The sequence below is a fragment of the Psittacula echo genome (assembly GCF_963264785.1).
Source record: "Psittacula echo genome assembly, chromosome: 2".
Lineage (NCBI taxonomy): Eukaryota > Metazoa > Chordata > Aves > Psittaciformes > Psittacidae > Psittacula > Psittacula echo.
Genome location: NC_137737.1, coordinates 142,316,963 through 142,333,435, shown reverse-complemented (window position 1 = coordinate 142,333,435; position 16,473 = coordinate 142,316,963). Strand labels below are relative to the sequence as shown.

Here is a 16,473-nt window from a genome sequence, read left to right as displayed (position 1 = left end):
CCAGATGTTGATTTGCAGCAGCAATATGCTGGATAAAGTTTGCTGTTGAATGTGCTATCAGATAGTGGCACACAGAATATGTACATGGGGAAAATGCATTTCTGTGTATTTCTGTGCTGTTTTGTAATTAAGAAATAGGCTGCGACGGCCTGTGCACTTCTGGAAGACTATAGCATGAAACAGAGAGGTCTGAGACTGGTGATCAAGAGACTTTTAACCACTTGAGAGGTGGAAGTACACTGCCTTGTGGACTCCACTGACCAGGCCTCTCCACCAGTATGGTGTTATGAGGGAAGTTAAAGGAGTGTTTCTTCTTTAATTTTTGTTTCTCTTTGCAGCTTTTGCAATAACGCCATATTTAAAGAGTTGGCCCCAGGTATAGTGAGTATCTGGAAGTGCCACGACTATTTCTGGAACTACCAGGCTCTGGTTGATCATCTGCTCATGCTTCCCGGTGGAACTTATTTTTAATGGAAGGCAAATAAACTTCCCACTTGAAATGAGCTGGGAAAAGTGAGGGTTGTCATGAACTGTCTTCCCTGCTTACTTCTTCCTACATGCAAATTCTAGAACGCGCTCTGGTGTCTCATATATAGATGAGATAAAGGAGATATAACTGAAAAAGAGATAAAACCTTAGCTGAGGAGTGATTTTTCAACAGCATGTTTGGGAGAACACAGCGATTGGTGTGTTGGGAAATTGAAAATTCCCTGTTCCTGCTGTAGATGGTTTAAAGTTGGCTTTGTGCAGGCGCAGTGGCTGCGGAGTGTTCACACTGTTTTGAACTTGAGTGTCTGCTGGAGAGCTGTGACTGGTGAGTGATAGAGCGGTGGCCTGGTGGGAGGGAGCTCTAGATGTCCCTTCTTTGGAACTGGCCTGCTGTGCCACTAAGGCAAAAGAACCCCTCCACTGCATGAAAAACATGTCGGAGAGAGATGGACATTAGGTTTGATCCTAGGGGTAGAGCAGACTGGGGGTCTGGTCTCTGTCCCATCAACTGATTTATGCAGTTTTCATCAGATGTAATCAATGTGCTCTTGCCAAAGATACTGACTTGTGGTGTTTGCCTTCATGTCTGAATTGCTGGAGTTTGGGGAACAACCCAGAATCTCAGATGTGATTATTTTCTTTTTTTAAGTCATGGCTTTGGGGGTTTTCTACATTTTACTCTACAGACCTGCAGAAAGCTGAAAGTCTAATTAATATGACATCTAAATAAGAGAAACTGGAAGATAGTTTATTCTTGTCGTGGTTTAAGCCCAGGCCGTAAATCAGAACCACGCAGTCTACTTCCCCCCCCCCCCACTCCCCAGAGGGATGGGGAGGAGAATCGAAAGAATGTAACTCCCACGGGTTGAGATAAGAACAGTCCAGTAACTCAGGTATAACACAAATCACTACTGCTGCCACCAATAATAATAATGATAAGAGAAATAACAAGGGAAGAAAATATGATACCGCTCGCCGGAAAAGAGCCCGACCGAAAAGAGGACGTGCCCTTCCGGGTAGCTCCCAGTTACATCCCCGGGCATGACGTGCTGTGGTATGGAATACCTCTTTGGCTAGTTTGGGTCAGGCGTCCTGTCCCTGCTTCCTCCCGGCCCCTCCTCCTCCCTGGCAGAGCATGAGACTCACAAAGTCCTTGGTCAGTCTAAACATCAGTGTTATCAGCTCTGTTCCGAGGCTGAAAGTCAAAAACACAGTGCTGCAACAGCTACTAAGAAGGAGAAAAACTGACTGCTACTGCTGAACCCAGGACAGTATCCACCCCTTATTCCATACCATTCACGTCATGCTCAGATCCCACATTTTCCATATACCCTCACTCTCATTTCAGTGCACTGTTATCTTAGTGCACGGACCAATTCCTATAAAGCTACTGAGTCCGTTCAGTTCATGATGTTGGGCTCCATCTCTTGTAACAGTCTTTCAGAGCAGGAGAAGCTGTGTGCAGTGTTGGATCGTTGCCTGCTGATGCTGATCATTCCTTTACTGTAGAACTCATCCGGTTCTATCAAAGTTCATTCTCTGTTGGGATGATGGTCGGAGGGAAGTCAGGGCCAGTCGCTGGTGCCCTGCAGACTTCTAGTTGATGGCTATAGCAGGCAACAGCGTACAATTGAGTTCATTGTCTGTTTTCCCCTAAAATCAAATCCCCTTGAGGTACGCATCGGACTTCCCCATCTTCCCGCATTACCCACCAAGTATATCCAGGTCCCTGAGCAAAAGCAATCCCACGAGTGGGTTTGCCTTTACCTGAAGCAGGAATAACCCAGACTGTCTTCCCCAGCAAATTCTTCATGTGCACCACAGGAACTTTGTCCCCCTCTACAATATGTAAAAGTTCTGACTGTGCTGGGCCAGCCCTGTTGGCAGATCCTCTGGTGTTGACCAACCAGGTGGCCTTTGGTAAGTGTGTATCCCAATGCTTGAAAGTTCCCCCACCCATTGCTCTCAGTGTAGTTTTTAACAGCCCATTATACCGTTTGATTTTCCCAGAGGCTGGTGCATGGTAGGGGATGTGATATACCCACTCAATGCCATGCTCTTTGGCCCAAGTGTCTATAAGGTTATTCCGGAAATGAGTCCCATTGTCTGATTCAATTCTTTCTGGGGTGCCATGTCGCCACAAAATCTGGTTCTCAAGGCCCAGGATAGTGTTCCTGGCAGTGGCATGAGGCACAGCGTATGTTTCCAGCCATCCGGTGGTTGCTTCCACCATGGTAAGCACATGGCGCTTGCCGTGGCGGGTTGGTGGGAGTGTGATATAATCAATTTGCCAGGCCTCCCCATATTTGTACTTCAGCCATCGTCCTCCATACCAAAGAGGCTTTAACCGTTTGGCTTATTTAATTGCAGCACATGTTTCACACTCATGAATAACCCCGGCAATAGTGTCCATTGTTAAGTCCACCCCTCGATCACGGGCCCATCTATATGTTGCATCTCTGCCCTGATGGCCTGAAGTGTCATGGGCCCACCGAGCCAAAAATAATTCACCTTTATGTTGCCAATCTAAGCCCATCTGAGCCACTTCAATCTTAGCAGCTTTGTCCACCTGTTGGTTGTTCTGGTGTTCCTCAGTGGCCTGACTCTTGGGTACATGGGCGTCTACATGGCGTACCTTCATCACCAGGTTCTGCACCCGGGCAGCGATATCTTGCCACAGTGCAGCAGCCCAGATGGGTTTACCTCTGCGTTGCCAGTTGCTCTGCTTCCATTGCTGCAACCACCCCCACAGGGCATTTGCCACCATCCATGAGTCAGTATAGAGATAAAGTACTGGCCACTTTTCTCGTTCAGCAATGTCCAGGGCCAGCTGGATGGCTTTCACCTCGGCAAACTGACTCGATTCACCCTCTCCTGCAGCAGTTTCTGCAACTTGTCGTTGAGGACTCCACACAGCTGCCTTCCATCTCCGACGCTTCCAAAGCACTGGAGGGGCCCAGTGGATTAGATACTCGCCCATACTGTCCCACGCACCATAACACACATGACTGTCCAGCCTTGGGGAAAACCTCTCGGTCCCCCTGTATTGTCTAAACCCAGACAAGACCCAAACCTGACTCTGCTTAACTCTCGGGATCAGACAAAATGGTCGTGGGTAGAACACACTCTGTGTGTGTGCCAACATGGTGATCCCCATCACAATCAGCAGGCAGGTCCCAAGGGTACCCAAAGGCCATTCAAAACCTTCAAAACTCTCAAATGCTGCTGCTGTACTTGTCACTGGGCCTGGTGTAGCTGCTGTGCTTGAAGGCCCCCTCACCACCAGCTCCGCTTTTTCCGAGTCCAGATCTTCCTCCTCTGCCTTGCTGGGAAATGCTGCATGGTCTCCTGCATCCTCCTGCGGCTCAGGCTCACGGAGCTGGCTGGGCTGCTGCTGGGGAATGCTCTCGGCCGCCGCGGGGCTGGGCTCGGCCGTGGGGCTCGGCTCCTCCGCCGCCTCCTCCCGCTGCTCGGCAGCCGCCTCCTTCCTGGCCTCCGGCCCCGCTCCCGCCGCCGCTTGGTCCCCGGGGCCGCTCTCCCGGGCCGCTTCGGCCGCCGCCGGCTCCCGGGGCCGCTCCCCCTCAGCTCCCCGCAGCCTCACAAAGACGGACACGAGGACGAGGGCCAGGACAGTGAAGAGCAGCGGGACGGGCAGGTGCAAGTCCACGGCCACGTCCATCCCGCCCTGCTGCCAGAGCCCGCCCGTATTACAAGCCATTACCATAAAGTACAGTGAAACAAGAACCTTAGCCCAAGGCCCACACTTGATAAACACTAACACAGCAGATACCGGCTCTAAGTAAGCTACAGCATACTGAAACTGTGACATCAAGAGAAACAACTTTGAGAGCCAATAAATCAGCATTGTGCCTTGGTCAGATCTGTTGTTATCTCAACCCTTCAAGCCCCACGTTGGGCGCCAAAAAGAACTGTCGTGGTTTAAGCCCAGGCCGTAAATCAGAACCACGCAGTCTACTTCCCCCCCCCCCCACTCCCCAGAGGGATGGGGAGGAGAATCGAAAGAATGTAACTCCCACGGGTTGAGATAAGAACAGTCCAGTAACTCAGGTATAACACAAATCACTGCTGCTACCACCAATAATAATAATGATAAGAGAAATAACAAGGGAAGAAAATATGATACCGCTCGCCGGAAAAGAGCCCGACCGAAAAGAGGACGTGCCCTTCCGGGTAGCTCCCAGTTACATCCCCGGGCATGACGTGCTGTGATATGGAATACCTCTTTGGCTAGTTTGGGTCAGGCGTCCTGTCCCTGCTTCCTCCCGGCCCCTCCTCCTCCCTGGCAGAGCATGAGACTCACAAAGTCCTTGGTCAGTCTAAACATCGCTGTTATCAGCTCTGTTCCGAGGCTGAAAGTCAAAAACACAGTGCTGCAACAGCTACTAAGAAGGAGAAAAACTGACTGCTACTGCTGAACCCAGGACAATTCTTCAAAACTAATACATGTCAGAAATCCTCTTGGGTTTTGTGTTTGGAGTTTCTTGAGGTTGCTGTACATGAAACGACCATCATTTAATCAAATTCTCTGGGGCATATAAAGTACTCTAAATAATAAAGCTACCTGATGCAAGTTTCTTGAAAGCTTACATCATGGATAATTTTACAGAGACTGAAGATGCCAGAAAAGATAAAGAATTTTGAGATTTGGAGTAGACAAAACTGCCCACAGCTGTGCAAACAGTACAGCAATGTATTGGCCATGTTTTGGTACTGCTAAAATAAAGGGTTCTTAAAAAAGAATCATTCTAGCATTTCATAAGCAGATGAAACAGGTCACCTTGGAGGGACTCTTTTCAGTGTGATAACAACTGAAGCAGCCACTTTTACATATCAACAGCTTTTGAATGGATTAAAGGAAATGGCTGGTCCATTTGTTGATGTAATGCGATTTCTTACTATAGCTGAAATGGATTGGCTTATAAATAAAAGCTGAGAAGTGGGATTAGCAATGTGCATCATGTGCCCAAGACTTGTGAACACCAAATGTAAAAGATGTTTTTTTTTTTGGGGGGGGGGAGCTAGGCTTCGGGGTAGATGACCTGTGAATCAGTTGGTTTATAAGACTTGGTTGGATTTTTTGGGTTTTTTTATGAACAGGCTATGTAGCTGACCTGTATGCATGAGCAAGAGGGAAGAGGACTTTTTAATAGTATATTTTATTTTACCTTTTTGTTTGTCTCTGCTTGTGATGCTTGGACCTTTTCTCCCTTGTTTCAAGTGTTGGTGTTGAATTATTCTGTCAGTGGCAGCAGGAAGACCCAGCGTAAAACTGGTGAATCTATGAACAGCAAACAGCAGTAAAAACTAACATTTCCTAGGCTACTTGAGCAGGGAGTAGGACACTTTCCTCTCTGTGTATTTCTGTACTTGATTTTTAGGATGGCAGGTGATGGAGTGGTGTTTGTGACCTGCAACAAATGTTCCGTATTTTTTTTCCATCTGGTAGCCAGAAACACTGCGCGTAACATGCAAATTGTTGACAGCACTGGATTTCTGGACTGGAAGGATGAGTACTGTCACCGGGGAAAAGAGCAACCAGACTGAAGAAGCAGTGCTGCTCCATTTTCAGGGAGAGAGAAAATGTCCCCCAAGGAACTGAACAGAGGGAAAATGTAGAGGAAGTTTCACATCAGAAGGAGGAAGCATCATTGAGTGGCGTTGAGGGCAAGTGAGGACTGGTAGGCTGTGAACAGCAGACAGAAGAGGACAAGGGGAGTTAAATGTTTCCAGTTGGTAGGAGGTATCCAGAAAGTAACTGAGAGATGCCTTTAAGAGCTCCAGACAGTTGAATGAAGAAGGATGCCTGAGATCTTTGAACTACTTCTCTGGCAGTTCAGCCCAGCTGGAAAGAAGCTCAGTAATGTTCTCAAAATATCTAAGCAACCAAGGCATCCTGAAACCAACATGCATGTCATTTTATTGATACAGTAGGCTTCTGAATTTGGTAGTCAGTATGCAATGCTGATAATACATGTACTTACTAAATATTGCAAAATATCTCAACGTGTTGGTGATTTCTTGAGACTTGCCAGGGTGCTGAAGGAGAATAACATCTAACTGATCTTCACAGTGATTCTCCCTACCATGGTGGTGGGTAAAACAGTACAGAAAATTCTGAAAGTATTCAATGGGATACCCACTTTTGGGTAGCAAAAGTAAAATGTTTTGATTTAGGAGTGGAATAAAAGTCCAAAAAGTCCACTGTCTTTTGAATATAGATGGAATGAAGATAAGTCTTCTGAGGCCTAGATTAGAATAATCAGAAAGCCATATATCAATAGTGAGAGAATGAAATCAGCTGAAAAATGGGAGTAGTTTAAGCATAAAATTATGATATTGAGAATACAATTAAGACTTCTAAAGGAAGTGAAGAAATTGTTTCATAACAAGCAGGCAAAATTGTTCATTTATGAGCATAAATTTAGTGAGATTTATAGCAAACTCATTGAAGTGAAATGCTGCTCTACAGTTAGTCTATCTCCAGAAGAAGAGTGGGAAACATGCGGATTTTCTGACTTGTGGGCAACTTCAGAGAAAATAATTCTGAATGGTTAAGGCCCAACATCTTGATAAAGACAGCACTGAGTGATCTGTGTAACTGCAAAAAATGATGGCTTCATACCCGGAGCAGCATGGTGCTTGGGAAATGGTGTCTTTGTGGTCAAAAAAACCTTATATAACACATGAATGTTTTTGAGAGTAGTATCTAGGAAAAGTAGAGAAGTTATATCACTTCTGTCTTTGGTACTGGCACAATAGCTTTTCCCACGCTGAGCAGTTTTTTTGGTGCCCATAAGCCTCTTCATAAAGTGGTAGGGGATTGATCAAAGGGCTGGATACTCTGCCTTGTGGTGAGACATTCTGAAATCTTGCTGTGTTTATCTTACCCTTGAGAAGGCTAAGGCTTGACCTGATCAGAGTGTCTGCATTGGGGAAAAAAAAAACATTGAAAAACTGTTAACAATTTGTCAGGCGAAGATACAAAAAGGTCCCGTGGTTGCTATTTGAAGTTCAAAATTCCACAACAGATTTTCAACAGTGAGAGTGATTAGCCCTGTGATATCTTAACAAAGGTCATGGTGGTTTCCTACCACTGACAGTTTAAAAATCAAGATTGAATGGTGTCTTAAATTATATGTTTTAGTAAAGTGCAAGTTCTGTGGCTTCTTTATATAGGACATTGGGCTAATTGTTCATGAGAATACCCTTTGACTTTGATTCTCTTAATTCTCTTGAAGACAATGACTAGAGGCAAGCTAGTAATTCCCCCCTCCTTCTTTTTTTGTTGTTATTGAAGTTTTCTATCCAAAACTTCCTTTTGTTTTACACAGCTCTAATGACAAATAGGTGTTTTTCTTGGCCAGCAACTGTTCATAGCCTGTCAGATGGTTTTTAACTCTAATGACCTTGCAGTCTTACAGTGTTAGTACGTTGGTACACTGTGTAGTATCAGTTCACCTGTAAGGCTGTATTCTTTGGTACCCTGAAGACATATGCCAAGCATATTTTATTTGGTTTTATTGAGATGCGTGGGATATCTTTATAACACTAAGTGAATTCTTTCTACAAAAAGTGCAGCTTGCAGTAGTCTTTTAGTTGCTTCCCTCCTCTGAGTCCCGTTTGCACTCCTAATGTTTACAATGATGAATATCTTAGAGACATTACTGCTAGATCTGAACTAGAATCCAGGTACCAGCATTTATGTGGTTGCAATTTCAGTTAGGGCAAGTGTGCCATTAAGCTGGCCATTGTACCAGTAAACCCAGTTTCTGACTTCAGAGAGTTCGAAAGACCAAAGATTGCCGAAGTGACACAGAGACCAGGCTCTAATATCACATGGATATTAGGCATTTAAAGAGCACATTAGCTTGGCCCTCTAAAGAAATTATGTTTAGGTAATGATGTTTTCTATTGCTTGTTTCTCTGCCAGGCCCTCCTGTTTCTCTAATTGGTTTTGGATTCATTTGTCCATTTCAGTGAGGATTTTATGAAAGTGTAAAAATACCAGATTCTTGTGGTGAACTGAAGTACCACATTCAAAAGATGTTTGTGACACCTAAAAAGGGGGTATACAAGAAAGTCACAAATTAGTAGCAGTTGTTGTGATATGGGCAGCAAGACAGTAAGATCACAGAAAATCAAATGCTGTTAGGTCTCTTGCTTACAGAACAACTTGTATTCTTGTGGGGAACAGGCTATACTCATTTTGTACTATTGATTCTCTTGTGATTTCAAACAGTCATAACAATTCAGTTAAAACTGCTTCAGCAATATAGCTTAAATATATTTGATCCAGACAAGAGTTAAAGTAATTAGCTGACATTTGATTTTACTTGGTACAGTTCCAAACCATGAAACTTTGAACACCCTTAGAGTTCATTCAGTGTTTGGGTACTAGTCTGTGTTCTCAAGTAACCTTTTCAAACTTGGCAGCTTTAAACCTAGATCTAAAATAAAAAAAGCACCATAGCAAATCTAGCCTGTAAATGGTTTTTCTTTATACTCCAGATATTTAGTTGTAGAAGCAGCAGGCAGAAGGAGTAGAAAAACGTAGTATGTGTATAAAGGTGTGTGTTTGTGTGGTGGTCACACCCGTGCATATACTTACATGGCTGTGCAAAACATTAGTCCTTCTGCAAAGACCTTACAATCTTAACAGACAGCCAGGGCAGTCATGTGTTGTGATACTCAGAGGATGGTGCTGACTTGGAGCATATGTGCATTTTCAGTTTTATGATGTGACGACAGCAGCGCTCTGATGCTGGTTAGCATTTGTAGGCCCTGTGGAAGGAGCGAGTTTCCATGAAGGATTTCGCTGGAGGAAACCTGTCTGCCTGGCACACAGAGTTGAGGGAGGGAGGGTATTACAGGGAGGGTAGAAACAGGGATGAGTAGCGTGATGTTCTACATTGCGTGTGCTGCAGCTGGATACTTGGAATGTGATTGACCATGTTTTATAAGTTTGTTATTTTTTCTTGCAGTCTAGTACAGAAAGAAAAAGAAAGTTATGAAGAAATTTGAAAGGAAGTGTATAGGTGTTTATGTTGCACACAGGCATTGGCTTCCTTCTTCAAAGAGGAATTATATGAGAATTGAAGAAGCTGTATGTGATAAGAATACATTGTATTTGCTATGTTAAGAAACCAAGATAGAAAGGGAAGACTTTGGGGCAGGGGGGATTCAGTAGGATTTAATGATATCCTGTGTACATAGGGGCAAAGAGAGAAAATTAAGTTGGTATCTTCAAGATGGCTTGCTGATGTGACACTGAAACCAGTGCTGTGATACTTGATTTGTTAAAGTATTTGTTCAGTATCCAAGTAATGTAGTAGTAGACCCTACCATGATTTTCCCTGCATTGGGTCATGTTGAACTGTCACAGAAGTCAGTATGCTTCCCATGAAGGTCTGAAAAGAATATAGGCAACAACAATGTGGAAGACTACCAATTCTGTGATATAATTCACAGTAACTTACTGTATGCAAAATACTTGGAAATTTTTCAATGTCATGCTTGAGCAGCACAGTGGAAAGTTTTCAGATTATTTCATAAAGTTCACTCTCTGTATTGCATCATATAAATCATATTATTTCCCCTTACACCATTATCATTGTATAATTCTTTAGTGTTTTTTTTCCTTAGTGTGATTAAAAAAAGGAAAAATATCTGATGCATTTTAGTTTTTTGTTTTAACTTAATCAACTAGGAGAGCAACAAGGAAAGTCATCACTATGTGACCATTAACTGTGTGACCATCTTGAACTCTGTTATCCAAATTCAATGAGCGAGTTAAAGTTTTGATGAACTGAATCTCTCAGTGTTTCTGCAAGAGGGAAAAAAATGCAAGCATGGAAATTACAAATAATTTTTTAAGGCTGGTCAGGAGATAAAGAAGACAGTCTAGATGTCATGGTTTGGGAAACCTCCACACGTGAAAATTGTGGAATAAATGTATAAAACTTGCAAAATTACTGTATTATTCAACTCCTTCATGTATCTTGTGTTGACCTTAGGCTGTGAAAGATGTGCCATCCATCTCCAAAAAAGGGATAACACAGGGTAATGGAGGATCGTTTTATGCTGTTGGCTCCTTTTCATGTGAGAGTATGCTAGGACAAAGCTATGGCTGAAGCTCAGAGAAATCAGCATAATTAAATTTGTCTGCAACACCCCCAGGTCATTTTCCACTGAGCAGCTTTCCAGCCATTCTTCCCCAGGACTGTAGCGTTGCATGGGGTTGTTGCGTCCCAAGTTCAGGACCTGGCGAGTTGGTTGTCTTCCCTGCTGGCTTTTTTTTTGGCACATGAGGACAACCTGCTCTTCCACCTTTAAGATTTCCTTCTTGAAGAGTGTTCAGCCTTCCTGGACTCCTTTGCCCTTCAGGAGTGCCTCCCAAGGGACTCTGTTAACCAGGCTTCTGAACAGGCCAGAATCTGCCCTCTGAAAACCCAAAGTAGCAGTTCTGCTTACCCCCCTCCTTACTTCTCCAAGAGTTGAAGTCTATCATTTTGTGATCACCATGCCCAAGGTGGCCTCTAGCCATCACATTACCCACAAGTCCTTCTCTGTTTGTAAACAACAGGTCCAGTGGGATGCCTTCCATAGTTGGCTCACTCACCAGCTGTGTCAGGAAGTTATCTTCTACACGCTCCAGGAAACTCCTAGTTTGTTTCCCCTCTACTGTATTGTATTTCCAGCGCACATCTGCGAAGTTGAAGTCCCTCGTGAGAAAAAGGGCTAGTGATTGTGAGACCTCTCCCAGCTGCTTATAGAATATTTTGCCTGCTTCTTCATCCTGGATGGGTGTCCTATAACAGACTCCCACCATGATATCTGCCTTGTTGGCCTTCCCCTGATTCTTACCCAGAAACACTCAACCCTATTGTCACCATCAAGCTCTAAACTATCAAAACGCTCCTTAACACACAGGGCTCTACCACTGCCCCTCTCCTTCCTTGCCTATCCCTTCTGAAGAGTTTATAGCCATCCATCACAGCACTCCAGTTGTTTGAATCATCTCACCATGTTTCCATGATGGCAACTATGTCATGATTTTCCTGCTGCACAGTGGCTTCCAGCTCCTACTGTTTGCTTACCATGCTGTGTGCATTTGTGTGGATGCACTTCAGTTGGGCTACTGATTCTGCTACAGTTTTGCGGGTAGAAGCCTTAATTGTGACCATTCTCAGGTACTTTGTGATTTCTAACACATCATTAAGTCTTGCTTCTCTGCTGCCTCATGGATCTCCATCCCTTACCTCCACTGAGATGGTGGTACATTAAAGGACCTCGGCTAGCACACCATCCCATAAACATTGGTGTGCTGCCCCCAGACTTATCTCTAGTGAGCCTGGTTTTATCTTTTTCCCCCTTCAAATCCAATTTAAAGCTCTTTCAGTGAGCCCTGCTAACTCTTGTGCAAAGATCTTTTTATCCCTTTGAGACAGGTGTACCCTGGTACCTTGTCTGTTGCCAGCAGGCTTGCTGTTGTATAGCTTTTAGTTATATCTGTGTATATATATATATTCATATATATATAGTCGCCTTTAGCTATAACCATGCTGTTCAGTGGTTGGCCTGGCCCTAGAGTCATAATCATGCACATGCCGTAAATGAGATCTGACTTAGCTGATTGAAACTCCGAAGAAAAGTGTTTGAGTGGCAAATAAAATCAGGCATCTTGCATCTTCACTGCTTTGTTCTATTTAATTCTTTTGTATAGTACAGTCTTCTCTGAGGAATCTTGAACAAGCTAGACGTACAGATTTACTAAGAGTGAGATCCAAGGAGATTAAAAATGAATTCAGAAGACTACAGGATTGCCCACCATGTGTTAAGCAACAATTGTTTTGGAGTACGTGGTCACATTATTTGATGTGGTTACAGATAGGCAATTCCCTGCTGACAGTGAGATGAGGGATATATCCAGGCCTAGCTCATCATCTGTTTGTTTCTCATCTTATATGTCTTTGAAGATGTGGATTGTGAATGAGAATAGTAGCAACGTACAGTGTAGGAAAAAGTTATATCTGAAGTCTTGTTGGCAACAGGAGAGGGGAACTGGTTTAGGAGTATAAGGCAGTTGGTCTGATAGGAAGCGTTGTTACATAAGCGTTATCAGAGAGGCAAAGAATCATACATATACCCTAGAGGGTAAGGATGCTATTCCCATCAAGTGGTTCTCACTGTCTGAGCCTGATGCCAGAGGACTCCAATACTCAAAGTGTCCCACTAGCTGGGCTGTTTCACACTGATTGCTTGCCTTCTTGTCCTGCCTGCCACCCACCAGGATTATTTTGTACAAGATCAGAGTTGAATGCTGTTGGGCTGAAGTTGGTGAGGCGTGTGTGGGTGACGGGAACAGAGAGGGAGTGGGAATGTGGTGTGCAGATGTGTGAAGGTGAGAGTAAAGCTTATCAGCTACCAGTTCCAGAGGGTGGTGGGCTTTTCCTATTTTCTTTTGCTGGCTCTGCTGGCGAAGTCATCCATTGAACAACCTCAATTATCCATCCATACAAGATAAAAGTACCAGAGTACTATGTTAGGGTGTGAATACTTCTAAGTTTTTAAAAATACAACCATTAGACGTAGCCCTTGTTCTTTTGGCTAGCTGCTCTGTTAAAAAGCTCTTGAGACCCCAAAGACACTTTCCTTCTGTTGCATGGTATTTTTTTGTTTTGTTTCCAGTAAACAGGGGTTGAACTGGCAAATTTCTGTGAAGTCCTGTAGCCAATTTAATATTTAAACCAGACCTGTTAAGTTATGCTGTTTTCAGGAATGTCATGAGCCATCCTCCCTCTGCTAACCTGCTGTGCTGACTCAGTGCTTGAGGAGTTGACAGCCCATGGGGCCAAGGCAGTGTTTGGTGACTCTGTGGAAAGGCATGATAATAAAAGCTCATAAGGGCAAAAGTAATACAGCTGAGGTTTGTGTTGCAGTTATCAGCCAAGTAATTAAAAAAAACAAAAGGGGGGAAAGAAAACCAGAATTTGAGAATAGAATTGAAGGCGCAGCAACTGGTGACCTAAAATGGTAATCTCCTTCAGTAATGTCTGTGCATATTGTTTTCAGCCCATTTTGGTAGAAACTTGTAGAAAAAGGCTCCTGGAATTTAAAACTGCTACTCTTTTCTTGGAAATAATTGTCTTGATGTCTTATTAGAAAGATCAAGAAAAGGTTGCAAGAAGAGACCTGTTCTACGACAAGACCCTGAGAGCTATGGGACAGCATTTGTAGTGCTGTACCTGTTCTGCAGAGAATTCTCTACTCTTAATTTTGCTTTCTTTACAAGTCAGAAAATACAGTAGTGTGGTTGCTGGATTTCCATGAACATATCATTCCAGGTGCATTATCAGTATGCTCTTTTTCATATATTTTGTTGTTGTGTCCTTATGTTCCTAGCTTCAAACTAGAATTCATCACCTGGGTTTTACTTAAGTTATACTGGTGAACTCTGTATAGCTTGATCTCTGCTTGCCAGTACTTTTATTTTCAATGTGTGTAAATTCATTAAATTGCCCTATGTACAATAAATAATGTAGAGATTGCATTTCTCTTTATTCATTTGCCAGTGCAGATGTATGAGAGTGAAGTGCAATTTCAGAAACTTCCTTTCAAAACTGTTTGTAACCATGTGGTAGATAAGTAACACTTTAGAGAGAAGAGGACTTCTAGCCAAAATAATTTCCAAATGATCTCAAAGTGCAATTTATCTTCTTATTTTGCAGCTAGCTATGGACCAAATCCAATTTGCAAAGGTTGTTTATCTTGTTCAAAGGATAATGGGTGCATCAGATGCCAACACAAGTTATTCTTCTTCCTACGAAGAGAAGGAATGAGACAGTATGGTGAATGCTTGCATTCCTGCCCATCAGGGTACTACGGACTCCGAACACCAGATATGAACAGATGTTCAAGTGAGTTTTTTTTTGAACCCTTACATTCACTGTTGTAGGAAGGCCATAACTCATGTTCAGTTTTTAAAATTATATGTTGTGGAACATAGTGGTATTTTCACAGATGTCTCAAGATCATCATAAAACTTCTTTGCTAAAAGAACATCCCAACTCATTCCAAGATATGTAACATTCAGCAGACTAAATAGTTGATGCATTAGCCTAGTTTTTATTGTTGTGGTTATTTTTATTGGTTTTATTGCTTTAGTTAGAAGGGAGGTTGAGGAAAGAATGATGATCTAAGCAGATATTCCTAATTTTAACAAACAAATTCCCACTATATGAAAATAAAAAGGATTAAGTATTAATTTAACAGTGCCTCATGTAGGTACTAGTCAGTACATACACTAATATATGGGTGGGCTTCTTGTCATGCTTTTTGTTCCCACACAAATTTCATGTGACCAGACACCTCGCACCAGACATACTTTAATATGTAAGTGTTGCTATTTTAATAAAACAGATGTACCATTAAAACCAAACAAACAACCTTTCACTTTTAGTACTGCATTTTATTTGGAAATTTACAACCTGTTAATGTGCAACAAGATTCCTTGTTTGCATGTTTGTGCCTAGAAGCACAACTGTTAAAATCAACAAGTGCTCTGGTATCTCTGCACATTATTTCATTGCTGTCTGGCAGTTGTGCTGATTCATATTGAGTTTTCCATGTGCTCATATGTGCAGTATTACCCATATGGATTATTAATCGTTGTTGTTACCTCTAATTCATATTTATGGGTTTGTTTGTATGTGTGTGTCATAGTCTAACCAGAATTAGGTCACTGAACCTAGGAAACTGAAGTGAGAAATAGCTTTACTTTGCTTCCTGAATAATAAAGTGTCTGTTCCATGAACGACATTCTCCCCCTCAGTACTGTGCCATGTCACTGGAATGCACCACGTTGTGAGAAAGTGGGTGCTGGCTTTCACATCACATGATCTTCAGACCTGTGTGAGGTCAGTCCGTGGCAATCTGAGCTGGACGATGAGCACTCATAGCCATGCTTGGACCTGTCCCAGCCCATGGAATGGCATCCTGGCTCTCTTTCCCTGTTTCCTGTGCAGGCTCTGTGGATGTGGTATTCTTCAGGTTGTGTTCCCAACTGCTGTGTAATATTGCCAAGTGCTGCCTAATCTATACCAGGTGGCTGGGTTTTGATGAAAAATTAAATGAGACCAGTATATGGTTTATGTATCCCTTCTGTAAATTAGTTTAGGATTTTGGCCTTCATTTTCATAACATGTTTATGAATTCAGCAACTTGTCCACTTTAAACCTTTCAAAACCATGCTGTAAAAACTTGCCCATGTAAAAATGTTTTTGAATATAGTTACAACTTTGGGAAATAGATTAATTTATCTGTATTAGCCTGTACTGTGCTTATGAAATAGAAAAAATAGTCTGTACTGGCAAGTCTTTCTTTACTTTCTTAAGAAAAGGAAAAAAAAAAAAAACAACAAACCAAAAGATTATTTGCAGAAGGTGGATGGTGAATTCAATATAACTTTTTTCATTTTTACCACTTACTGAAAGTGGCCTTTTCCCTGAATTACAGGATTAGTTTTGAAAAGCATAAATGTGAGCTTTGTCCAACCCATGTTGGCATGTGTTGAGCACTGGATACTTAACTCACCCTCATGCCTCTGACAGTCTCCCCCTGTGAGAATAATGATGCAGTTGCATTTACCGACCAGTTTTGGTTCTCCTCCAATGATTTTTGTATTGTATATTTTTATTTTGGTGTAACTGCCAGCTAGTGTATTTATAAATCACATCTTTTTTTTTTCCTTGGTTTGGTGATCTTGCATGGCACATGCATTGCATTGTGGGCACACAGGCATTTTGAATGTGGACTGAAGTTGAGTTAATATAAACATTCTTAAGAAGAAGAATAGGTTTCTTCCTACTTGATGTTAGATACTTCTAGGTATGCTTGGTTACAGACTCCATTGCTCAGATAATACTGTGTCAGCTAAAAATAATAAAAATTCTGGCCATTTAAAAA

General features: G+C 42.7%; 1 protein-coding gene across 2 annotated transcripts in view; it reads left to right on the top strand.

Annotated features, from left to right (window-relative positions):
• The window catches only part of RSPO2 (R-spondin 2), a gene marked incomplete at both ends in the record, with an annotated part of 109,867 nt that overhangs the window by 50,282 nt on the left and 43,112 nt on the right, over positions 1-16,473 (top strand). Inside the window, one exon of one of the 2 annotated variants that reach the window (XM_080610477.1) lies at positions 14,238-14,426. The exons of the other annotated variant lie outside the window; for it this stretch is intronic. Coding sequence (XP_080466603.1) covers positions 14,238-14,426 — 189 coding nt within the window. The remainder of the gene's footprint in view (positions 1-14,237; positions 14,427-16,473) is intronic. 2 annotated transcript variants of the gene reach the window in all.